General features: G+C 38.7%; 1 protein-coding gene across 2 annotated transcripts in view; it reads left to right on the forward strand.

Annotated features, from left to right (window-relative positions):
- lama2 (laminin, alpha 2) overlaps positions 1 to 27,855 on the forward strand; it is a 351,505-nt gene that overhangs the window by 38,177 nt on the left and 285,473 nt on the right. For both annotated transcript variants that reach the window (XM_051960749.1, XM_051960750.1), the window contains exons 2-3: positions 16,406 to 16,576; positions 18,951 to 19,063. In XM_051960749.1, the coding sequence (XP_051816709.1) occupies positions 16,406 to 16,576; positions 18,951 to 19,063 (284 nt within the window). The remainder of the gene's footprint in view (positions 1 to 16,405; positions 16,577 to 18,950; positions 19,064 to 27,855) is intronic.

The following is a 27,855-nucleotide window of genomic DNA, read 5'->3' on the forward strand; positions in this document are numbered from 1 at the left end:
ATTTGTAAGGCTGGTCAATATACCTGCAAAACACATACATAAGCAAAAGTAAATAAGAATACAAAATTGATAAACATGAAATAAGCAAGTGAAACCCACAGGCGGTATCCAAAGGGAGAATTACGAAAGACAACGGCTGGAGCTCCGTTAATAAGGGATATTTTTAGTGTGTTTTTACTGTCTTGAATGTCCTTAACTTGACTAGATGTTGCTTAAAAGTTATAGGTAAGTTTATTAAATGTTATTTTGTTATTATCAGTCGTTTTGGATCTCTGACCTTGAATAAAACCCCTGATTTAAACAAAGAGCTGTCACATAGGGTTCTAGATCTGATGCCTGTGCACAGAGCCAAATGTAATGTGAATATATTTTCACCATAATGATAGATAGTACATCCGTATACTGAGAGTAGCCTGTGCACTGTGCTGTCTCGGTATCTTGAGATAATTGTCTTGTTGTCTTGAGCCAGCAAATATTTTTTGTGTTGTTATTTTACTGGAGATGAATTATGACACAAGCTACCATCAAGCAACTATTGCAAAAGTAATTTGTGGTCTTGAGAAAACTTTTTGTCTATGCTTCTCAGTGATGGCTGACATTTACTAAAGTCACTTTTTGATAGAGGTTCATTATTATGAGTTATGTGACCATCAGCATTGGTTTGTCTATCCGTTTGTTCTCAACATTACTCAGCTACAGAAAAACAGATTTGGATGAAATTTTCAGGGGAAAGTCAGAATTGACACAAGGACCATTTGATTAGATTTTAGCAGTGATGCAGCTTGTAGTCTGGACCCAAGGATTTTTTAAAGATTTCTGTATTATTGCGAGATAGCGGCACAGCGTCACTGTAACTATGACTACAAGTGAACGCTACGTCAGCTGCCTGCTGATGATCACATGATTGTGATCCTACTACAAATCGACCGCTGCGAACCACACATTTTTTTAAACATTTCATCATAAAACAACTGAGCAGGTTGGTGGACTAGTGCTCTCTGAGTGGTTTTCTTCTTTGTACTTGGGATTCATACCGTTTTGCTCTTGTCTTGATGAGAAACAGACATAGTGCATTTAAAGCACTGAAGCAGATAAATTGACACTGAAGATTGTTTTGTCTGCAGGAGAAACTGTCAGCTGAATCATAAAAATTGACCACATGATGTTGGTCATGAGCAGACACAGGCAGGCATCATAACCACAACCAGTTAGCAAGGAGCTGTGATCTCAAATTACCAATTCTGGTTTTCTTACTGTGATGAGAAGTTTGATTCGTCCACATAATAAGACAATTTGATTGTAATTGCAAGACTGCAGAAGCAGACATAGCCACTGCAGATTTCACCAGCATAAGGACATTTTGTACATAATTGTCACATCTTTGGGCATGTGTTGAATCCGCCTGTCCTTGTTAAACTGTTAAAATCCCATTTCCTGCATTGCCTTGTTTATGAAATTCAACGAAAGAAGAGAAATCGTATTTTAGGAATTTGAAACAGCTAATCTAACAAAGCAGTTAGGTTTCCTCTGCTAGAGCTCCTCAATAGGTCCAGTGCTGATTCGTGTTTATTCCAATTTTGGGAATAAAGGCTGGAAATTAATTGTGTTTTTTTATTCACCCTTTTTTATAAAAGTGCAAAAATAAATTTGATCAGTACATACCCTTTCAATATACAAAATAAAAATAAAGACTTCCGTATCTGTAATACTCACTGCTTAAACTTTTGCTAAAAAAAACATCTTAAATGTATCTCCATTAAAGAATGTCATGATGTGAACTTTCAACAAATTGATAAACAGATTCTCTCTGTGAACATTTACATTTTCATAGAGAGCAGAGTAGAATCTTTCTTTTTGTGATCCCAAGAATCTTTGCCAGATTCACAATCTAAAACTGCTTCTCGGTTGAGAGAGAAAAAAGACACAGGGCATTTCAGTGTCAGATGTGAATGTATTTTGAGCATATTCTAGATGTGTATTCATTGTTCAGTAGCATATTTGTGAAAGTATTTTTTTACATGAGCATTTACAGGGGATAAAGGTCAATGCGTGTCAATATTTTTGCAGCTGTGTGTTAATGCACGTACACACCAGGTATGTCAGCGTGCAAATATCTGCATATTCAGGTTGTGTGTGTGAGAGAGGATATACAGGATTATTGCAGTCTCATTCCTCATTCCCCTCCTCGCCCTGACCCTTTTAAACAACACTCCATCTTTCTCTGGGAATCCCTCCATCCATCTCTTGCTTTCCATCAATCTTTCTACCTTTTTCTGCATCCATCTCTCTCTCTCTCTCTCTCTCTCTCTCTCTCTCTCTCTTTCTCTCTCTCTCCATCTATCTCTCTATCTATCTCTTTCTCTCTTTCACCTCCCAACTACTCGGGACGGAGGGAGAATGGAAAGTTACAGAGAGAGAGAGAGAGAGAGAGAGAGAGAGACAGAGAGATGATCCTGTCTTTTTCAACCTTCTTTTTATTCTATCAAGCATACATCTAGCCTCAAAACCCAACAATAACACATCCATCACACACACATAAGCACATACACACACTGCAAGGCAAGCAGTGCAGTCATCCTCTATCATGACAAAAGAAGCAAATAAAGTTTTATTCAGAATATAATAAGAAGCCTTTATAAGATAAAAAGAATATGCTGTCATCCTGTGCTTGTGGAAATCTGGTCAAGGAAGACATTTTCAACTGAGATTTAAAGTAGAATTCTGTATTGATCTACTTTTTTCCTTATTACCACACTGATGAGTTGCATGGTTTAGTATTCTCACTTTGGTATAATATACATGTCATGTGTGCGTGTGTCTGGTGATATATAGATGAAATGCAGGCCATCAGATGTTCACTTTTGACAGCAATAATGTTGTTAAAGCAGTTCAATTGGGCTGCCAAGACAGACATTTTTTACGTGGTTAATGCTTGAGGAACCAAATTTCACATCTGCAGTGGGGCTGCAATAAATCATCAACATAGCTGATACCAAACAATGATGAAATTAGTTGCCAGTGATTTTACCTGTTGATTAGTTCAGTCAGAATGCTCTGACATGAAGGCATTAGAGGTCCGTGCAGTGAAGTGTTCACTAGCCAACATGAGTTGCAGCCTGGTGTGATCATATAAAAGTGTGACCCACCTTCTCACAATCTGAAGTTTGCTGCAGATCTAAGCATTGAAGAACTGGGGGAATGATGATGAATTGACAGAAATAACTGGACCTAAGCATCAAGGAAGATGTCTTTTGAAACTACAGTTGCACTGGTCAAGCACAGTTAGGAAGATTATGATTGACATGTAACATTAGAGACTCACTGGGTCAAACATGGCAGCCTAGCCTAGCTGTTCGGACCCAATCTTAATGCTGCCATCTGTCTTCCACTTAGCCTCAGTGGTGAACCCCCATCAGACCGTCAACATGTCCATAACATTGTACAGGCCTGTATGTGTCTTTACTGGCCCTCTCTGTGTTCCTGTCTTTAAGGAGCTCATGAGAGCATGCCGTATGTAGTCCCAAATGTCAGATTAAAAAGTTTTCAGCATAATATAATAAAGCTTCGTATTAGAAGTTTGAGTTTTGTAGAAGTGATTGATATAAATCATTGAAGAAATATACTGTATATTACAGAAGCAACACGAGCATTTTAATTGTCTTTATTGTGACTTAGCATACACAACTTATCAAAAGCTTTAAACACCTCAGTTTTTCCATTTTTTTATAAATTGAAATTCAAATAGTTGAAGTCCAATTAATAGCTTGAAGGTACAAAGGTAAGTGGTGAACTGCTAGAGGTTAAAAAAGGTACCCAAAACTGAAAAATAATGTACATTTCAGAATTATACAAACAGGCCTTTTTCAGAGAACAAGAAATGGGTGAACAACTTAAAGCTGTTCAGCAGCAATAGAGGTTGATCAAGCCTTGAAAGTTGGTGCTACCAAACCCTACAGGTGTCCCAACTTTTCTTGATCACTTATATCCCCCTCTGTCTGTATAAAAATAGTATTGGAACACACCGTGGCACCATACCCTCCAGAGCATTATTTGAACAGGACTGCACTGCAGAAAGTAGTGTGTTATAAAAATGGTGAGGTAAAGGCAATTAACAATAGAAGAGAGACAGACCATCATAACACTTAAAAATGTAGGTCTTTCCTACAGAGAAATTGTGAAGAAAGTCAAGGTGTCAGTGAGTACAGTTTTCTTCACCATCAAAAGGCACACAGAAACTGGGGGAAACTCAAGGAAGAGGTCTGGAAGACCGAAAGCCACAACAGAATCAGAAGACAAGTTTCTGAGAATCAACAGCTTGGTGAAGGGCAGCTCACAGGACAACAGCTTCAAGCACGGCTTAACAGTGGTCATAGTGAGCAAGTCTCAGTTTCAGTTGTGGAGAGAAGACTTGGAGTTGCAGGTTAGACAAGTGGAGTTGCAGCAGGAAAGGCATTGCTAAGACATCAGAAAAAAAGAGGCTTGCCTGGGCCATGAAACACCACCAATGGCCTACTGAAGACTGGAAGAAGGTATTATGGACTGATCATCTTAGAAAATATTTGGTTCATTGTGCAGGGTTATTGTGCACCATCTAGTAGGAAAAAGGATGATTTCTCAGTGTGTGACATCAACTGTCATACATGGAGGAGGAAGCTTAACGGTCTGGGGCTGTTTTGCTGGATCCAGGATCGATGACATGTACAGAGTGAGAGGTACCCTGAACCAAAAACCACAACATTCTGCAGCACCATGTAGTACTCTCTGGTCTAGTTGGTCAGGGGTTCATCTTAGAAGATAATGACCCAAACTATCAATCCAAGCGATGCCAGAAAAAAAATGCCACAAGTGTGTTCAGCTGTTATATTCGCCAAAGGTGGTTACTTTGATGAGTCAGAAGTTTTGGTTTCTTAATTGATTTTTTTTAAAAGGCTTCATTTGTTTTGTTTTTTTTGTTCTATGCTTTCATTTCAGAGTACAATGAGATATTAACATGCATAATTCCTGGCTAACTGGAAAAATTTGGGTGTTAGTGAAATTTGTAATAAGGTCAAGCTCCAAACTTCATCTACTTTATTAACAGTTATATGCGCCTTTAATACTAGCAAAACATATAAAGTTGGATATTGAACAACTCCTTTGGCAATGACACTGCCCAGCTTTCACCAAGTATACTTATACATTCTGACAGTATTATAATTTAGAGCCTGTGTGGCAGTAAATCCTCTGAGACATCTGGTTAACAGAGCGTAGACGGGGGATAGAGGGGCCAACAGACAGACACAGAGACAGGTTACCATAGTTATCAGAGCAGAAAGAAAAGAATAGAAGGTGATGAACCTGAGGAGTGTGTGTGTGTGTGTGTGTGCGTGTGCATGTATATATGTGTGTGTGTGTGTGTGTGTGTGTGTGTGTGTGTGTGTGTGTGTGTGTGTGTGTGTGTGTGTGTGTGTGTTTAAGACAGCCACAGACCCGTAGGCAGACAATCATTGTGTCCTTGTCATTCAGTGAATCTGAAATGTGAAGCCCCGTCTTTATCCAGCCCTCTCCATTTCTCTGCTATCTCACCTTATTGTTCAACATAAAAGGCAAGAAAGAAAAAATGTTATCAACAGCTGAAGTCAGAGTTATACACATGATCAGGTTTTTCCAAGAAGTCTTGATGTTTAGTCGAAGTTGCTATGGCGGCCAATACAGACACAGAGAAGATCTCAAAGTGTTGAAATGTACTTTTCTCTTGCTGCTTCCTGCATTATTTTGTGAAAGCATTTTTTTCCCCAAAGTTGTTGTTCTCTGCACCAAGATAATTAAATTGGGAAAATTGTGTTTTGATTGAGATGGAATTAACTTGGCAACTTTATTTGGTTAAAGTGAAATGCTTGAAATGCTGTCCACAACCTAATTTAGCTATGTAATGAATGGTCTGAATGGGCTGAGTCAAGATCTCAAAATTGCTGCCCTCATCTCACATTTTTTCAGTGATTTGAATAGGTCTGCCGTTGGATTCATCAGTTTTTTTCCTAGTTGGAAAAGGCGACCACGAAGCCAATCAGAGCTTTGTAATAAGACATATGGATGACTTTTCCTTTAATGGGATTTCACAGAAGCAACAGTAATGGGGCCAAAAAGTGAAAAAAGAAACTCTCAAATTGGAATATTTCTCAGCTATGACAAACGACACTAAACTGACAAATAGATCTTTCACTACTGACAGGGTGGAGCAAAACAGCTCTGACTTTTAAATCAGAACATGGAACTAAAGAATAAATCTAATTATAAGGCTGTACACTGTATTGCAACTTGAAATGTTTTAGGAAGAATGACATCATTTGGCTAACTTCATGTATTTAGTGTTTAATATTAAATGACAAATATTAAAGCAAAAGTGGCTGCTGGAAAACTGGAAAGGATGGTTTTCAGAATTTCAATTGTCAAAATGAATCTAAGCCATGTCAAGTGAGACCCTTTGGACGCAACATTGGATTTCATTTTGCCCAAAATTTCTCACCTAGACTTGGAAGCAATTAAGTTCCCTTTTAGATCCCTTGTGAGTCTTTAAATCAGACATGCAGAACTGATAAGAAGCTTAAGGTATTAGCTGTCTCAAATCAAGGTAAAATGACACTTTTAAAGATTGCACTGTCTCCCACACACATTTGTATCTGGAGATTCTTACAGGTTGTGGATCAAAACCCAGAATGTTGGCTTAAAGCAAGAGGCAGCGGTTATAAATGGTATAGAGATGAACCATAAAAATTTGTTTCTGAAAACAACTGTTTTGATCTTGCATTAAGGCCTTACCTAAACACTAGCTATTTTTAGACAGGAATCTGAATTTTCTGCGTTGGCCGAATGACAACTCGATGTTCCTTCCTTTTTTCTTCTGCTGTGATAGGAGCATGGGTTGGTAGATTCAGAGGGCATTTCTGCATACATGTCTTGCATGCTTTATTTTCCTTGAGGGCTTTATCTTTTGCCAGTTGCCACTGTGGACATTTGGCAAGTGAACAAAAGAGTCCAGTGAAAGGAGCTGAACCTGCCCTCTGCTGACTAGGTTCTTTGAGAGGTTGACCAAATATCTCACTTAAAATCTTGATACATCCAAAAAGAAATTACACAATGGATAGATGAAACTGAAAAGATTTAGATATACCATGTACAAAAGCACCTTTGTTATTGTAATGTTCAGGTTAAAGGACAGAAAGGGCACGGCTTCATTTTTAAGGTTGGGAAGCAGGCATTGTAATAATTGTATTTGTGTGACTATAATTCATTTATTATACATACACTGCAGCACATATTACCAGTCAAAAATTTTAGAATGCCCCAGTATTTCCAATTTTTTTTAATTGAAATTCAAGTAGTTCAAGTCTAATGAATAGTTTGAAATGGTACAAAGGTAAGTGGTGAACTACCAGAGGTTAAAAAAGGCAAGGTTAACCAAAACTGAAAAATAGACATTTCAGGATTCTACAAAAAAGCCTTTTTCAGAGAACAAGAAATGGGTTCTCTGGCTCTATTGTTCTGCAGCAATAGAGGTTGATGAATCCTTGAAAGTTGGTGCTACCAAATCCTACAGGTGTACCAACTTTTCTTGATTACTTGCAACCCCCTATGTCTGCATAAAAGAAGTGTTGGAACACACAATGGCACCAAACTCCCCAGAGCATTATTTCAACAGTATTAGTGTGTTGCTAACAGTAGCGTGTTGCCATAAAAATGGTGAGGAAAAGGCAATTAACTCATTGGCTGCCAGCCGTTTTCAGAGCAAAGAGCCCCCTACTGCCAGAGTTTTTAAGAATTTTGACAGAATTTTCAAGACCTACAGAATATCAAGTTTTTAGACTACATAAACATTGAAACTATCGAAAGAAAGTGTAGATTCTCTTCTTTCATCAGGAAAAAAAAGTTTGTTTCTAGCATTTTCGGTTCTAAAGTTATCGGCAGCAGAACATAGGGTAGTTTCAGCAAAAACACCTGTTTTTGACCAAAAAACAGAGAAAACGAGCTTTTTTTTTGCAGAGAGGCACATCAATCACTTTGATGCCAATATTTTTTGGTTTAGTGACATCCCACACAACTGAACAGTTGTTTACTCAAATGAAACAACAAAAACAACTCGGAAAAAGCATTTTGAGGTCAACTTTTTAACCTTTTGTTAGCTAAATCATTTATTTACAAACAAACAACACAAGTCAACATTTTGGTTCAGAACAATACATCTTACAAAATTTAAACAAAATATTTTTAGGTGTGTGTGTATGTGTGCTCTCTCTAAACTCATCTGACTCTGCTTCGTCAGATGAGCTCAAGAGAGCGGTGGTGGCCAAACCGAAACCGAAAACTAGCGCGGCTTTGATCGCCAGCGGCTGTTGTCAACGACACTTTTTGCTGTCGGCCCACCATGGTCACTGTCTTTGTCATTTTTTAGGCCCACCGCAACACTCTCACGTTCCAATACTCCAGGATTTTCACCGACAAGCTCTGCCAGACTGTCCTGCAGCCCCCCCAGTCAAAAAACATGATTGATATCTATAGACGTCAATGGCAGCGAACGTTCGGATTTCAATTGACGTCTATAGACGTCAATGGCAGCGAATGAGTTAAGAATAGAAGAGAGACAGACCATCATAACACTTAAAAATGTAGGTCTTTCCTATGGAGAAATTGTGAAGAAAGTCAAGGTGTCAGTGAGTACAGCTTTCTTCACCATCAAAAGGCACTATGCAATTGGGGTAAACTCTGATGGGAAGAGGTCTGGAAAACCTAAAGCCACAACAGAATCAGAAGACAAGTTTCTGAGAGTCAACAGCTTGGCGATATGTGACTCACAGGACAACAGCTTTAAGGTTTGATAGGTCAAGTTGCAGCAGGAAAGCCATTTCTATGACGTCAGAATAAGAAAAAGATGTTTCATTGCCTGGGCCAAGAAACACCACCAATGGACAACTGAAGACTGGAAGAAGGTTTTATGGACTGATGAATGAAAAATTGATGTGTCAAAATTTGTGAATACATTTGGGTGTCTGAATAGATTTCTTTTTAACTTAATTGGTTTATTTGTTCTATGTTTTCATTTCAGAATACATTGAGACGTTAACATGTATAATTTTTAATAAAAAACTACAAAAAATGTAGGTATTCTAAAACTTTCGACCGGTAGTGTATACAGAAAACAGAGGCCAAAATTAAGAGATCAACCCCACATTTTGTGTGTAGGTTGCACAGGTTATGCTAATGCATTGTACATCTTTTCATTCTGTCTAGTAGTCTGGGGTAATGACTTGTGCTAAACAATACAATCCATCCTTCCTATAGCTTTCCAAATTATTGCAATTTTTACATGAATTATTTCAAATGCTTAATGCTGACTGAATCGGCTTTTGCAACATTTTTGCAACCGCACATATGTGTTGTCAGTGCTGATAAAAAATTTTAACTACATGGATATGCTAATGTGTACATTTTAAACTTTGCTCCTTGTCTCTTTCCTGTTCTGTATAAACACAGCCTGCCGTTCAGCCAAAAAGTCTCAGAATTTTTGTCAGTTAACTGTTGGTTACAGCTGAATCACTAATGGATTCTCAGTTGCTTTGGATATAAGCAAACAACTCTACAAAAGGAACCTGTACAATTGTAATTATGAGTTTGCACCGAGGAGTCAGGTTACTGCAAATACATTATTTTTAGAGACATATAGAGTCGACAAGTAATTATGATGAAGAATAATAATTGTAATCCAAGATTTGGATAATTTTCCTGAAGGAAGTTTTCATCACATATGATTATTTCAAGGACTATTAGAAAGTTTAAAATGTAATGGTTCTTTGTGTTTTCACAGTTTCTGGTTCTAATGAATGATGCAATTTTAAAGATTTTTTTGTTGAAAAAGGTAGCATGCCTTTCAAACCCACTAGCAGGATTTGTTTGTCAGATGTCTAAATAAACACAGAAAATAGTTGCCTGGAATGACCATTTTGGCTCACTGCATAGCATTTGACATCCATCATTTTTTCATACATCATTTTTGAGCGGACTTGCAGACAAAAAAAAGAAAAAAAAAAGCATTTGACATCCATGGGATCTTACTCACCGACTTGCTCCAATAGATCTTTTGACATTAGTCGTGCTAAAAATTGGATTGTAGGGCTGTGAAAACAGCTGACTGTCTATTGTAACATCATCCTCCTCATAGTCTGACTCACTGTATGTACACTTTGAGTATAAACATGCCGTTTCTGCCATTCATTTCATGCAGCTTTCTCATGCCCCATTGCTATCTGCATGCTATCATTTTCAAAAAAATCCCCTTTGTTACATGAAAAACAACAACATGAGACCAACACTAAGACCGGCCTCACTTCTGTCTGTTATTTATGCAAATTAATGACTGCCCTGGCCTCCATGTGTGCAATTGTTTCACCAAAACAATTCCTGTTTTGCAGGAACACGTCGCTGCATTCTCAGCTCAGCAGTACACAAGACGTTTGTTATCAGTTTAGAGAAATGGAAACAATCCATGGCTTTTTTTTCTCTACAGCAAAAAGATGATAAGCTGCAGTCATACCATTCTCCAGCACTGACACTGCACCATGGACACCGGTCTGACTTTGTAGGACTGCCACTCCCCTCAAACAGCATGTGAAATGACAAGCAATTTAGCAGAAATATGGCCTGATTTTAAAAGTACTTGTAAACAAAAATCAGGGTGAGTCTGTACAGTGTCCATCTTACTTTAGAGGGTTTTGATGAGTATTGAGATGCATAATTTACTGCTAAGTCCAACCATGAATAATTTGATTAAATTTAAATACCCTACCCTAATCATAGAAGTGTAAATGTGTTGAGTAAACAATGATAGGTTTATCTCTGTAAGAGCTTTGTACTTTGGAAGTCTGGCCTTTCTAAGTGGTGAGGGGTCCTTGGATGTGAAAGGTTTGGATGCACGTGTCTTTGACTGACTGTGTATATGGTATGTTGTGAGTATGTGTGTGAAAATGTGTACACATGTGAGAGAGACTTTGGGTGTCTCAGATGTTCTTCACAGTTCATCAGTGTTGACATCTGGCCAAACAGCTGGACTCATCTGGACACACACACACACACACACACACACACACACACACACACACACACACACACACACACACACACACACACACACACACACACACACACACACACACACACACACACTGTCCACACTTTCCCAAGTGCTTCTCCTCTGTGCTTTTCTTCCATTTTTTTCTCTGCTTTCCATCTCATCTTCCCTTCCATCTGGCTGGTCTGTGTACAAAAATATTGTAAATTGTCTGTACATGTCTCTTTGTTTATGACTGTGTACAAGTGCGCTTGTTGTAAAAGTTGTTGACCTTAAACCCGAACTGGGATGTGTTATGTAACATAATATATTTATGTGTTTATCAGTGTGTTTTCCAGACAGGAAATGTGAACCATATGTATGTTCAGCATTCCAGTACTGTCCGTCACTCTAAGCCCTCTAATTTGCTTTCACTATGGGAACAGCACAGGGCAGTTAAAAGCTGAGAAACTTACAGATTGCTCATCGTGCGTTTGTGTAGTAATGACATGTAGATGTAAATGATCGGTCTGTAGTTCCCCAGATGTCCATTTCTTACAATACAGGCTACTTTGGCTTGCTGTATAGCAAATGTCACACGTTTTATAGTATATGCACAAACTGATAACAAAATGATCTGTATAAAATTTATTTTATGCTTTTAATATGACTGAATATTTTTTGCAGTACTTTTGTTTGTATGCAAATCATGAATACATTGTTAAATGGGACAAAAATGTCCAGTTTCTGTTACTGGATAAATTTTGGACAGGCTATTTAAATGTCGGCTAAAGCTGGAAAATTGTGATCGTCCTTTCTTTATATACACACGTGGACAAAATTGTTGGTACCCCTCAGTTAAAGAAGGAAAAACCCACAATTCTCACTGAAATCACTTGAAACTCACAAAAGTAACAATAAATAAAAATTTATTGAAAATTAAATAATCAAAAACAGCCATTACTTTTGAATTGTTGATTAACATAATTATTTAAAAAAACAAACTAATGAAACAGGCCTGGACAAAAATGATGGTACCTCTATAAAAGATTGAAAACTATTTGACCAGAGTGACATGATTAACTCAGTTGTGTCATTTAATTGACATCACAGGTGTTTCCAAACTCATAATCAGTCAGTCTGCCTATTTAAAGGGAGACAAGTAGTCACCCTGCTGTTTGGTGAAAAGGTGTGTACCACACTGAACATGGACAACAGAAAGCGAAGGAGAGAATTGTCCCAGGACATCCGAAAAAAAATTATAGACAAACATCTTAAAGGTAAAGGCTATAAGACCATCTCTAAACAGCTTGAAGTTCCTGTGACAACAGTGGCTCATATTATTCAGAAGTTCAAGACCCACGGGACAGTAGCCAACCTCCCTGGACGTGGCCGCAAGAGGAAAATTAATGACAAATTGAAGAGACGGATCGTTGGAATTGTATCCAAAGAGCCCAGAGCAACCTCCAAAGAAATTAAAGGTGAACTCCAAGGCCAAGGTACATCAGTGTCAGATCGCACCATTCGTCGTTGTTTGAGCCAAAGTGGACTTCATGGGAGACGACCAAGGAGGACACCACTGCTGAAAAAAACTCATAAAAAAGCGAGACTGGAATTTGCAAAAATGCATGTTGACAAGCCACAAAGCTTCTGGGAGAATGTCCTTTGGACAGATGAGACCAAACTGGAGCTTTTTGGTAAGACACATCAACTCTATGTTCATAGACTCAAAAACCAAGCATACGAAGAAAAGAACACTGTCCCTACGGTGAAACATGGAGGAGGCTCAGTAATGTTTTGGGGCTGCTTTGCTGCATTTGGCACAGGGTGTCTTGAAAGTGTGCAAGGTAAGATGAAATCTGAAGACTATCAAGGCATTCTGGAGAGAAATGTGCTGCCTAGTGTCAGAAAGCTTGGTCTCAGTCGCAGGTCATGGGTCTTCCAACAGGACAACGATCCAAAACACACAGCCAAAAACACCCAAGAATGGCTGAGAGAAAAGCGTTGGACTATTCTAAAGTGGCCTTCTATGAGCCCAGATCTGAATCCCATTGAACATATGTGGAAGGAGCTGAAACATGCCATTTGGAGAAGACGCCCATCAAACCTGAGACAACTGGAGCTGTTTGCTCATGAGGAGTGGGCCAAAATACCTGTTGACAGCTGCAGAACGCTCATTGACAAATACAGAAATCGTTTAATTGCAGTGATTGCCTCAAAAGGTTGTGCAACAAAATATTAAGTTATGGGTACCATCATTTTTGTCCAGCCCTATTTCATTAGTTTGTTTTTTTAAATAATTATGTTAATCAACAATTCAAAAGTGATGGCTGATTTTGATTATTTAATTTTCAATAAATTTTTATTTATTGTTACTTTTGTGAGTTTCAAGTGATTTCAGTGAGAATTGTGGGTTTTTCCTTCTTTAACTGAGGGGTACCAACAATTTTGTCCACGTGTGTAAATATCATTATCATTTGCATAATCAAGAAAACAGGTGGAAAATTGTGTGATTATTATTAGTGATTGCAAGCAGTGTAGCTTGTCATCAAAACATGTGTCAAGCTTATATGACCCTATTTGGATTACAGTGAGCATATTCTTTTGGTTAATAACAGGAACAAACTCCCCTCGGTTGTAGTAACATGATAAATAACTTTATTTGTCCCCAAGGGGCAATTTAAAAGGGCATACAAGCAGCTTAAAAAGGGACAATCAAGCAAGACAACAGTTACACACAAAAAGTCAAAACAACATTAATAGAACATTATTCAAGAACATAACAACACTCACACTGATCACATTGCACAAAACTGAGACAGAAACATATATTCTTCAAGCTACTCTCTGCACCACCGGTCAATCTCACGAGCTCTGACCCGGAACTGATGATCATAAACACTTGATCATCAGCAGGCAGCTGACATAGTGTTCACTTATTGTCACAGTTACAGTGATGCCTTGCCGCTATCTCGCAATGAAACAGAAATTTTAACAGATCTGTGGATCCAGACTAGAAGCCACATCACTGCCAAAATCTAATCACTTGGTCCTTGTGTCATTCCTGACCTTCTCTGAAAATTTCATCCAGATCCATTATTCCGTTTTTGAGTCATGTTGCACACAGACAAACAGACAGCAAACGCATACCGATTGTCACATAACTTTATTTATATAGCACCCTTAAGAACAGCGTTCACAAGGTGTCCATCCATCCATCCATTCTCTATACACCGCTTTATCCTCACTAGGGTCACGGGGGGTGCTGGAGCCTATCCTAGCTGACTCGGGCGAAGGCAGGGGACACCCTGGACAGGTCGGTTCACAAGGTGTTTGACACTTAAAACATGCAAACACAGACAAGCAAGGAGACAAGGCAGAGCAGTCAAGTAAAATAAATAGTAAAAATGATCATAACTTAAATGAATAATTAGCTAGACTAGCACGCATATCAATCAAGGGAACTGGGCAGTTTAAAAGTTAAAGAATCAGATGGAAGGTTAAAAGTGGGAAATTAAAAATAAAAAAGAGAGAATTAAAGAATTAAAGATGACATCACACCAAAGAACCAGGCAGCTAAAATTAAAATAAAATGAGAGAACATCTGAAATAAACAGGACACAATACAAAATAAAGCACTAAAACTATTTAAAGCTAAAAGTAAACTTCACATAAAAGCAGGTCTATATAAGTGGGTTTTCAGAAGTGATTAAAAAGAAGTTACCGACTCTGCAAGCCTTATCTGCTTAGGCAGGTTGTTCCAAAGTCAAGGGGCTGTGTTGGAGAAACCTCAGTCACCCTTAGATTTAAACCTTAAATTTGGAATGACCAGAAGGGATCCACCTGAGGATCTAAGGCTGTGAGCAGACTCATAAGGGGTCAACAGATCAGAAATGTAGCTGAGGGTGTGACCCTGGCAAGCTTTGAAAGTGACCAATAAAATCTTAAAATCAATTCTAAATCGAACAGGGAGCCAGTAGAGGGAAGCCAGGATTGGTGTGATGTGATGTCTGTTAAAACACGCAAGAAGCCTCGCTTCTGCATTTTGGACAAATTGGAGGCGACAGAGGAGCTTAACAGGAATGCCAGAAAGAAGGGAGTTACAATAATCGAGACGGAAGAAGATGAGTGTATGGACAAGGTTTTTCAGGTCTAGATGTGACAGCATTGACTTAATCTTGGACATGAAGATTGGAGATGAGTTGTAAAGTTATGACTCCCCTTCTCATTTTCTAAATTTTAGTTTTCACAAGTCTTGAATGCAACATGATGTTTGCGTAGGGCTTTTTAAATAATGACTTCCAACAGTATTCTGGAAAAGAATAGGTGTATTTTGTGGAATTCTTCATAATAAATGTTTTCACACTATGGTTCCAGCGGTGATAAATATCCATGGACAGAAAATGAAAGTTGCTTAATCAACACAATGCAAATGATCTGTCTTTTGATGCAGTGTTATTAAATTGCTCAAAGTCTGCCCACATTAAACCTGGCCAAAAATGCTCTCTCTCTGCTTCTTTTATCCAAAGATAATGTGAACATGGGTATTTCAATCTGTGAAGGCTAAATGATATTAACTGCATTAGAATGTACCGAAAATACACCCAGATTAAATAATTTGGACGATATGAAACCCTTGCCCTCCCACTCATGTTCTAGGCTAATTACTCATAACCTCAGTACAACAGAAATACAAGCGTTTGTTGGCTCACTCAGACGCAGAGACACTGAAATAGTTTAAATGATTTGAAATACAAAGCCTGAATGCAAAGCAAAATGTCCTGGATGTTCCTAATAACCATCATAGCAGCATTTTTTCAACTTAACATATTTATTTTCTACTTGAAGAAGAAAATGAGCCTGACCTCATTTGAGCTGCTCTGAACACTCAAATCTGCAATTAGAGAAGATCTGACAACACAATTAAGTTGAACTTGGTGGAAATACAGTGTGTACTGCATTGACATTCTGTCTTAATACATGTAATATTGAGAATAAATCAACTGGCATTTTTAGAAACATGGTTGTTTGCTGTTCAGCCCGCAGATAGATGGCAAAATCAATACGCAGCAAATGTTGATGTAGGTTTGATGTGTTTCTCGCTTCGTCTCTCTTTCTTTTTAACCCTCCAAACACCAAAACAGCGGACTGATGTACAAATATTGATGAACCCGACTGTAGATCCTGCTCAGGGTAGAAGGGTTAACATTCTTTTTGTTGCCTCCTACAACAGAAAAGAAGTTGCATCTATACAGCTTCATCAGTACAGATGTTTCTCTTCATTATTTATTTCTGTTTGCAATTGTCTGTGTGTTATTCTTTTTCCAGGACTGTTCCCAGCAGTACTGAATTTGGCAACTATGGCAGATATAACAGCTAACGCTACCTGTGGTTCAGCGGGACCAGAGATGTTCTGTAAGCTGGTTGAACATGTGCCAGGTCAGCCAGTGAGAAACCCACAGTGTCGAACCTGTGACCAAAGGAGTCCGAAACCATTTGGTAAGAAAGATTTACACCCACACAAGACTTATTGTCTTGGTGATTACAGTAATCAATCATGCTAGATTAGTTAATTAGAGCACGATTGGCCAGATGTTAACCAATCACTTTGTCTGAAATGATAATTATCAAATGAGCTGAGGAATCACTTGCAACATGACAAGAAGACTGCAAAAATACCCTATTATCATTATTCAAACAGTCGATCAGGCTGTCATAATAATAGATCAACAATTCAATTAACCACTTAGCCGGTCGTACAACTAAGCAGCCAGTTAATCAGTTTGTGAGTGAAGAAGTCATTAACTAGTATCCAATGATTAGTTAGTCAACAAACCATTTAGTCAGTCAGCAATCACTCAGTGAGTATGTTCATATAGTAGTTAATCCACCCGTTAGTCAGACAAAAATAATGAATATAATGATGCAATACTGCGAACGGGATAAAATAGGAGAAGAGAAAAAGGAAGAAAGCAGTGATGAAGGTTAAAGCGAAAGAACGATGAGCTGATGAACTTGAATTTAATAAATTTAAGCCAATGACTGAGTCACTGTTCAAAGAGAATAGTTGGACCTTTCAGAAAGTTTGGATTTGTGCTTATGTCTTTTCTTGTTGAGAGTCAGATGAGAACAATTACACTGCTTTATTTGCCAGTTTAATATGAAGCAATGCATAAGAGATAGTTTAATGAAACATAACACTAGCTTCAGGATGGGAAAACCTGCTACAGTTACCTCTGAAGCTCTCTTAGCAATAACTCATTTGGAACTGGTATTAAAAAAAAAATGTCAGTTTTGTGTTTTTTTCCAAAGATATATGGATTATTTTTTGGCAGGGTGCAGAGGCTTAACACTTTTGCACACCAAATATTTGCTGCAGCAAGTTTTGGCGCACTTCAGAATAAACAACACAACCTGACTTGACTGTCTGACAGTGCTAATAGTTTTACAGCGCAACAGAGTGTTATAAAAATGTAACAGATTATCTGGACTTTAAATCAAATTTAATCCTAGTTATAATCTGCATACAGTTCTGGGTCCATCGTGAAGTAAAGGTCGTGAAATTGCCCTAAAAATAGTCTAGGGTGCATAGGGTTAATGAAGTCTTTCATTAGTTCTAGTACTGTAAAAATTTGATCAATGAGATGTAACATAATGCCAAATTTAGAGGTGTCTTTATTTAAGTGCTGTATACTATACTTCACCTTGGCTCTATCTTAATTAATAATAGAAGCCAAGTACTCAAGCACAACTAGGTAAGGCAGCAATAAAGATAATTTCAGAAAATATTAAAGGCATTATGGAGGATGTTTTTTTTTTTGTTTAATTTGTCTGATTCACATGAAATGAATATACTGACCTTTAGTGGATTTGTATGTATGGTCTCTAAAAGAATTAAAAAAAAAAAACTGTGGACGTGGCAGGACCTGAAAAACATCAGCCAATCAACGCGCTCGGACCGAGGCGTTTGCTTTGCTCCCTTTCCTGTCAATCAAAAATCTTCCGGCTCAGGCCTAGTTACGTAGATTACGTACGCCTTGGACTTACGTGTTTTGTGTATGTGTTGCTTTGGTATAGCTTCGTAGTTAGCTGGCGACTTGTTTTGCTCATCTTTTTTCACATAATGGCAGATAAAGATCTAGGGGGACCCAGCCGTAAAACACAACTTCACGAGTCCTACGCAAGTTTCTGGAGGGGGGCATTTCTTCGTAAATGTTAAGAGGGGGGAGGTTAGAGAGGGGTGAGGGAGAGGTTGTATGTGCACATGCGCATGCTACGTTCAAAGTCGTCGGAAATTAAATCTCCTCTAATGCCTTTAACTGCTAATTTTCTCTTAACTGGCTATATGATAAAGTGACCAACTGGCCAGACAATCTGATTTATTACATTACAACGTTTTGACAGTATTTTTTATTCATTTTCTGTATAACAGGAAATTGAAAGAGGAGACTGGAAAGATGTAGAGAGAGTTGAGTATGATAAAAGGAAATGATTTTACTGAAGGATATATGGAGAGTTTCTTTATTTAGCTAGAAATAGTTACCGTGGTTTTAATGAATAATGTCACACAGAAGTAACCAGATGACTGACATATGGCAGTCAAGCAGAAATAATGCATCTTCTCGAAAAAATCATCACTCACACTCAAGTACTCAAACAATCCCACACACACAGCATACATAGAAGCTCTGCTTTTTGACCTTTCCTTAATAAAGCTAGTGTGTGCAGTAGTAACAGCATTCAGAAGTAGATTGTGCAAATGGAATAATTTTTTTTTACTGAGAAGTAAAATTACATCATCTGAAAGGGACAGATAATTTATTATGTTTGAAAAATATAACTTCTCTTCCTTTCTGTATGTGTTTGTTTATAGAGCTTCACCCCATAGAATACGCAATAGATGGAACCAACCATTGGTGGCAAAGCCCATCCATCAAGAATGGAATGGAGTACCACTATGTGACGATCACACTGGACTTAAAACAGGTAGAAAACACAGAGAGTGTGTGGAGTGAGAAGAAGTATCACGTGCATAGAATATCTTTGTTCATGTTCTTTCATATACTATGTCTCTTTGTCTTTTCTGATTAACATACACTACTATTCAGAAGTTTGGAGTCTCTGAGAAATGCCCTTATTTGTGAAAGAAAAGCAGTGACAAGCATACAATCTAGACATTGTTAATGTGGTAAATGACTATTCTAGCTGGAAATGACTTATTTTTAATGGAATATCTACATCGGGTTACAGAGGTCCATTTCCAGCAACCATCACTCCTGTGTTCTGACACTTTGTGTTAGCTAGTCATGTTGAATTAGTGATTAGAAAATCCTCGTGCAATAATGTTCGCACATGAATAAGTGTGAGCGTGAGTGAGTAAGAGTTTTCATGGAAAACGTGAAATTGTCTGGGTGACCCCAAAGTTTTGAACTTTGAACGGTAGTGTATGTCAGCGTGTGATTCTTCCTGCATACACAACAACACTACATACACCAGTGTTTGACAAGTTGCACATTAGTCAATAGAAAAGTGCTTACAGTGCATTGTTGGACAAGTTGTTTTATGTTAAATACTAAGCTAGTCTTTCTCACAAAGTGCCTTTAAACAAGAGGAGTATCCAGAAGTGTTTCATAGCGGTGGCCAGATGGAACCAATGCAAATCTTTGGTGACACACGAAAACCAAAAGTCATGAATGAATGAATTAATGAATGAATGAATGAATGAAATGAATTTCGGAATTTTTTTATACTGCTTTTTCTAGAGACAAGTTACCAACTATGTCAAAATGATAGTTAAGTAATCACGTACTTTGGTTTGTACACTTTCTACTCTAATATCTGATGTGCATCGACAAATAGAGGTATTGCCAGACTTAAAGTTATTTCACAGCTCTTTAAAACAGCCCAAGAGAAGAAATGCTGGGGAGTACTTGAGGAATAAAGTTCACCCATAGGCCAGACTTCAGTAGCTTATTCATACTTTTAACACTGAGAATTCTGTTTGTTAATGCCACTGTTGCAAATGCCCTGCTGTGAAATGTAAAAATCTCTGACAGAAAACCTTTACATAACACAAAAATATTTCAATTTTATGATAAGATTTGTACGGTAAAATAACATCCAACTGTGATGGAGCTCAGGATTCAGGACTGAATAACTGCAGCTAGTAAACTGTACCAAATAGTATAAAACTGCTTTTAATAATAAAGACCACTTTGTTTTTGAACTCAAAGATATTTGTGCCCACATACAGTCATGTGAAAAAAATTAGGACACCCTATGAAACCCTGTGTGTTTTTTAAAAACATTTTTGACATATGGATATTTTATATTTATTTTAACAGTAATGAGAGATTCATGTAATATTACTGAACAATTAAAAATGAAGAAAATAATTTACAAAACTTTCTGTAAAATGTAATTTAGAAAAAATGCAATTTCTGGTGAGGAACAAATTACACATTTATTCCCACTTAAAAGGGCTAAAATCCCACATAGTTGTGTTATCTAGTGCACATGATTACAACATCAGTACTCAGCATTTTGAAGGAGGCTTGCCCTATTAAACCTCAGACATTTAGTTTAAAGTACTCCTAACTGTTGAAATGAGAGTGAACAGCATGGTGAGACCGAAAGAGCCGTCTGAGGCCATCAGAAAGAAAATTGTAGCAGCTTATGAGTCTGGTAAGGGATTTAAAAAGATCTCAAAATCATTTGAAATCAGCAGTTCCACTGTCTGGAAAATAATCTGCAAGTACAATACAGTACAGTACAATACAATACAAGAACTTTATTTATCCCCGAAGGGAAATTCAATACAATAAGGTGGAGGACTTTCAAAACAGCTGCCAATATGCCCGGGTGTGGTCGTCTGAGCAGACTGCAAGAAGTCTCCAAAAATCCCTAAAATGTCATCACGGGACCTACAGCAGGCTCTTGCTACTGTTGATGTGAAAGTGCATGTCTCTACAATCAGAAAGAGACTTTCACAAGCGTGCAAGGAGGAAACAGTTGCTCTCTATGAGAAACATGAAGGCCAGGCTGAAGTTTGACATGGAGAACGTAGACAAAGACCAGGACATCTGGAGTATTGTTCTTTGGACAGTCTAAAACTGAATTATTTACTCACCAGAACGAAGAACGTGTTTAGCGTAAACCAAATACAGCATTCTAGTAAAAACACCTCATACTCAACCTCAGCTGTGAAGCATGGAGGTGGAAATGTCATGGTTTGGGGATGCTTTACCGCAGCAGGACCTGGTCAGCTCACCATCATAGAATCCACCATGAATTCTGTCATGTATTCTCATTAAACATGGTGATTGTGAGACCATCTGTAAAAAAAACTGAAGTTGAAGCGGAACTGGATGCTGCAACATGACAGTGACCCAAAACATACCACGTAGTGAGTAAATTCACTAAGGACTGGCTGAAAACTAAGAAATGAAGAGTCCTGGAATGGCTGAATCAAAGCCCAGAATTTAATCCCATTGAGATGCTATGGGGTGACTTGAAACGGGCTGTACACGCAACAAACCCCTCAAACAGCTACAGCTGAAAGAACTGCATTGAGAAATGGGGCAAACTTTCCTCAGACCAATGTCAGAGACCAGTAGATGGCCACAAGAAGCATCTCACTGAACTTATTTCAGCCAAACGGGGTAACAGTAGCTATTAGGGTGTCTTCACTTTTTCCTCAGTTAAAATATGCATTCTTGATGATATCTTTTGTTTAATGAGAAAAATTTACCCAACATTAAATCACTTTCTTTTTCAGAGATAATTAAAAACAAGATTAGACATCGATATGTGAACATTTCTTTAAAAAGAACTGAATATTTAATGGGGTGTCCTAATTTTTTTCACGACTACATATGAACATGCGTTTGCATATTGTAATAATCATGAATGTGCACATAGTCAATGTGGTGCATGTTGATGAAGAAACATAAAGAGACAAATACACAGTGTGAAAAGAGCATTTCATCTAGCACTATCACATACATGAAGTCATACTGGTGTGGGATTCTTCTCTGACTTTGTACTGTGTGTTAATTGCTTGGAGACCTACCTCCATAATATGTCTTTTCAGTATTAAACTGTCATTTCATGTAGGACTGCAAAATGGTTTCCAAACTCCCTCAGAATGAAAGCTGTGGTTCACTTGGACAATTAGTGGGTGGGAAGGATGTTAATGGTAACTTATCATTATTGAAATCCATTTTAACTACTGAATCAAATCTGAGTATAGCCTCCATTCTCTGTGGAGAGACAAACCTTTTTCCATTTTTCTCGGCTCATTTAACAATGTCAACGACACGAATAACTCAGGCTTAGCTGTTGCATTGTGTGTATAAAGCATTCAGACACTGAAACAGTTATACATGTTTTAAAAAACAGGTCCCAAAATTTCATCCGCATCATTTTCATGGAGATTGGTCCAATGTGTCGTGTATGGTGCATTTCATTTTTGGAAAGGAACTTTTTCTGTTACAGTATGTAAACAGAGGGAGGGAAAATAACACTTGGGAATCAAGAGGATTAAATATACATTTTTTTTGTTTAATTGGTTTGTATTGTCAAGTGTCACACAAGAAGATGAGACAGAAGATGCCTGACGCACCTATAGAGAGAAACTGTACATATGACAGATTTGTACAGACATGGAGAGAGTACAGGTTGACTTTAACCAGGGAAACCTATTATTATAAACACTCCGCCAAGGAACACAGTGAAGGTTATGTGACGACTGTTATTGATTTGTCTCTTTGTCTCTCTGTCTGTTTTGTTAGCAACAAAAACGGAAGAGATCTGGATAAAATTTTCAGGGAAGGTCAAAAATGACACGAGGAACCACGTGATTAGATTTTGCCAGTGATGCGGCTTATAGTCTGGATCCATGGATTTGTTAAACATTTCTGCATCATTGTAAATAGTGGCAAGCTGTCACTGTAACTATGACAACAAGTCAACACTACGTCAGGTATCTGCTGACGATCACATGACTGCGATCCTACAACAAATCGACCATTGCGGACTTATCATGACTTATCCATTGGAAATGATACAAGGAACAATTGATTAAATTGTGGGGGTGTTTTCGAGTCTCATCAATTCCGGCTGCCTGCTGCATGTTGAGGTCATACGATTTGGTATCTGCATATGCACACATGCATAACACGCCTATGCTCAGCACAAGGTCATTTTGTTTGTGGGTACATCTATATTAAATGGCCACATTCTATATTGCCATGATTTCTGATCACCAATAACTACACTGCTCAAAAAAATTAAAGGAACACTTTTTCATCTAAGTATTGCATCAAATCAGTCAAACATGTGGGATAGTGATCTGGTCAAGTAAGTAAAAGAAGGGGTTTTTAGTCAGTTTCAGCTGATTTGGTGTTCATGAAATTAACAACAGATGCACTAGAGGAGTAACAATGAGACAACCCCCAAAACAGAAATGAATTTATCAGTGAAGGCTGCGGCATTTTTTTCCTTCCTAAATTTTTCTGACTGTTTTTCAATAGTTTTGCATTTGGCTAGTGTCACTGTCACTACTGATAGCATGAGGCGATACCTGGGCCCTACAGAGGTTGAAGAGTCCAACTCCTTCACGATGGCACATCAATATGTGCCATTGTGAGAAGGTTTGCTGTGTCTGCCAGCACAGTCTCAAGAGCATGGAGGAGGTTCCAGGAGACAAGCAGTTACTCGAGGAGAGCTGGACAGGGCTGCAGAAGGTCCTCAACCCATCAGCAGGACAGGTATCTGCTCCTTTGTGCATGGAGGACCAGGATGAGCACTGCAATAGCTCTACAAAATAACCCCCAGCAGTCCACTGGTGTGAATGTCTCTGACCAAACAATCAGAAAGAGATGTAATGAGAGTGGTCTGAGGGCCTGACATCCTCGAGTGGCCCCTGTGCTCACTGACCGGCACCGTGGAGCTCGGTTGACATTTGCCATAGAACACAGGAATTGGCAGGTCTGCCAATGGCGCCTTTTGCTTTTCACAGATGAGAGCAGGTTCATCGTGAGCACGTCACAGACATGGAAAGGTCTGGAGAAGCCATGGAGAACGTTATGCTGCCTATAACATGGTTTAGCATGACCGGTTTGGTGGTGAGTCAGTGATGGTCTGAGGAGGCATATCCATGGAGGGACGCACAGACCTCTACAGGCTAGACAACAGCATTCTGACTGCCATTAGGTATCAGGATGAAATCCTTTGATCCATTGTCAGACCCTACACTGGTGCAATGGTCCTTGGTTCCTTGTGGTGCACGACAATGCCTGGCCTCATGTGGCAAGAAAATTCATGCAGTTCCTGGACGATGAAGGAATTGACACCATTGACTGGCCCCAATACTCACCTGACCTGAATCCGATACAGTGCCTTTGGAACATTATGTTTGGTTCCATCCGACACCACCAGGTTGCTCCTCAGACTGTCCAGGAGCTCAGCGATGCCCTGGTTCAGATCTGGGAGGAGATACCCCAGGACACCATCCATCATCTCATGAAGAGCATGTCCCGATATTGTCAGGCTGCATACAAGCATATGGAGGTCATACAAACTACTGAGTACCGTTTTGAGTTGCTGCCAACGAATTTCAGAAAATGGACCAGTCTGCCACATCAGTTTTTCACTTTGATTTTGGGGTGTCTTGAATTTTGCCCTCCTGGGGGTTGATAATTTTCATTTCCATCAAACAATGTAGAATCTTTTTATTCCTAAAACATTATCCAGTCAATATCAATGTAAATATCCAATTTGTTTTGTCCCCGCATTGAAAAAAGATGTGTTTTCAAAGTGTCTCTTTAATTTTTTTGAGCAGTGTAATAAACAAATGCTGCATTTCTAAAGAAAATGCTGCATTTCTGACAATGCCATTTAGAGGAATGAACAGCCTTGGTAGAGTACTGCACTTTCTGAGTGCTTTTCTTGTTATCAGTAGTATTGGTGGTGGTGGTGGTGGTCATCAGATTAACACAGCATTGGTTCCAGATGTTCCCTGTCTTTTGATCATTTATCACTTTTGCGGTCCATGTAAATTTCTTCGGTCTTTCTTTGATCTTATGGTCAGGATCTAATCTTAACCAGTTAAATGTCCTTCTCATCCAATCAAGCTCCTTCTATTTGCAGTTTATTTCTGTCCTGAGAGTAGAATAATCATCAACTTGCTCAGATGCGATCACTTACCAGATGCTTGGTCTAGCAAGGTCATCCCAAACATTTACTGTCACCATGTTGCTTTTCTGTCAAAATGTTGCTCCTACAGCCATTGCGTTTTTAGGTTTATATTAGCACACCAGAATATATATGTTGTCATAATGAGCTCAGCCTGGATTTCATTGTATATCCAATTACAGCTACTGCTGTAGTTAATCGTTTAAAGGTGCAGTGTACAGCTTTTTAATGGGTGTATCTTTGTCATCATACAAAATATCATTCTACCCACTGTTGTTCCAGTAACTCTTAAAATGGGCTTGTATTTTTGAGCTGAAAACCTTGGCAAAAATCACTGTGACTGAGGGGCTGTGTACTGGCAGGGAATGATTTAGGACATCTAGTTTGGTTTAGAAGTGTGATTAAACATATTAATCTGCCACATTATAATTATGTGGTTGTCTTGAGAGTAAAACTAATGAGACAGATTTATTCATGGCCCCCTTGGTTCATTAAGAGAAGCCAGTCAAAAATTTAGCTAAAGGTTGAAAACAAGTTTCAGATGAGCAAAAACAACAATATTCAAGAAAAATGGCACAATATAATGATAAAATCAAAGCATCAAGCGTCAGTGACAGAAAAGCTACATTGACTCAAATAACTATTCAGGTGTTGGATATACAGGTAAAAGCCAGAAAATTAGAATATTTTCATAAACTTGATTTATTTCCGTAATTGCGAACAAAAGGTATAACTTTTACATTATATGTAATCATTGCACGCAGACTGATGCACTTCAAATGTTTATTTATTTAATTTTGATGATCATAGGTGGCAACAAATGAAAATCCGACATTCCGTGGGTCAGAAAATTAGAATATTACCTGAGGCCAATACAAAAACAGGATTTGTAGAAATGTTGGCCAACTGAAAAGTATGAACGTGAAAAATATGAGCATGTACAGTACTCAATACTTGGTTGGAGCTCCTTTTGCCTCAATGACTGCATTAATGCGGCGTGGCATGGAGTCGATCAGTTTCTGGCACTGCTCAGGTGTTATGAGAGCCCAGGTTGCTTTGATAGTGGCCTTCAGCTCTTCTGCATTTTTGGGTCTGGCATTCTGCATCTTCCTCTTAACAATACCCCACAGATTTTCGATGGGGCTAAGGTCGGGCGAGTTGGCTGGCCAATTGAGTACAGAAATATCATGGTCCTTAAACCAGGCACTGGTAGATTTGGCACTGTGTGCAGGCGCCAAGTCCTGTTGGAACATAAAATCCCCACCTCCATAAAGCAGGTCAGCAGCAGGAAGCATGAAGTGCTCTAAAACTTGCTGGTAGACGGCTGCGTTGACCTTGGATCTCAGGAAACAGAGTGGACCGACACCAGCAGATGACATGGCACCCCAAACCATCACTGATGGTGGAAACTTCACACTAGACTTCAGGCAACGTGGATCCTGTGCCTCTCCTGTCCTCCTCCAGACTCTGGGACCTCGATTTCCAAAGGCAATGCAAAATTTGCTTTCATCAGAAAACATAACTTTGGACCACTCAGCTGCAGTCCAGCTCTTTTTTTCCTTAGCCCAGGTGAGACGCTTTGCGCGCTGTTTCTTGTTCAAAAGAGGCTTGACACGAGGTATGCGGCAGTTGAAACCCATGTCTTTCATGCGTCTCTTGATGGTGGATTTTGAAGCACTGACTCCTGCAGCAGTCCAGTCCTTGTGAATCTCCCCCACATTTTTGAATGGGTTTTTTTTCCACAATCTTCACCAGGGCGCGGTGATCCCTGTCGCTTGTACACTTTTTCCTACCACAGTTTTTCCTACCCTTTGCCTCTCCATTAATGTGTTTGGACACAGAGCTTTGAGAACAGCCAACCTTTTCAGCAATAACCTTTTGAGTCTTGCCCTCCTTGTGCAATGTGTCAATGGTTGCCTTTTGGACAGCTGTCAAATCTGAAGTCTTCCCCATGTTTGTGTAAGCTTCAGAACTGGACTGAGAGACCATTTAAAGCCCTTTGCAGGTGTTTTGAGTTAATCAGCTGGTTAGTGGGTGGCACCAGGTGTCTTCAAACTTGACCCATTTCACAATATTCTAATTTTCTGACCCACGGAATGTCGGATTTTCATTTGTTGCCACCTATGATCATCAAAATTAAATAAATAAACATTTGAAGTGCATCAGTCTGCGTGCAATGATTACATATAATGTAAAAGTTATACCTTTTGTTCGCAATTACGGAAATAAATCAAGTTTATGAAAATATTCTAATTTTCTGGCTTTTACCTGTAAATGATTTTTGACCAGACAGAATGCTCTGTTCACTTTCTTACATTCTTTTCATTCAGTTTAAAGTACATTGTGTTTTGTGGTCTCAGTGGACCAAGGCTCATACCTAGCTGTTGGAACATTGTGAGATTGAATCTGTTCGTCAGTCTCCCATCTCTTCTGGTTTCTTGCCCCGTGTACTGCAAAGATGACTTAAAATTCATCTGAAATGCATAAAAAGAGAGCTAGAAAAGGAGGAGGAAAGTGTGGCATAACAGAGAAGGAACATGTGGAAAACAAAGCAAAGAGGTGCAATAATTTTCAAAGCTGTC

Source organism: Acanthochromis polyacanthus, chromosome 16 (genome assembly GCF_021347895.1).
Source record: "Acanthochromis polyacanthus isolate Apoly-LR-REF ecotype Palm Island chromosome 16, KAUST_Apoly_ChrSc, whole genome shotgun sequence".
Lineage (NCBI taxonomy): Eukaryota > Metazoa > Chordata > Actinopteri > Pomacentridae > Acanthochromis > Acanthochromis polyacanthus.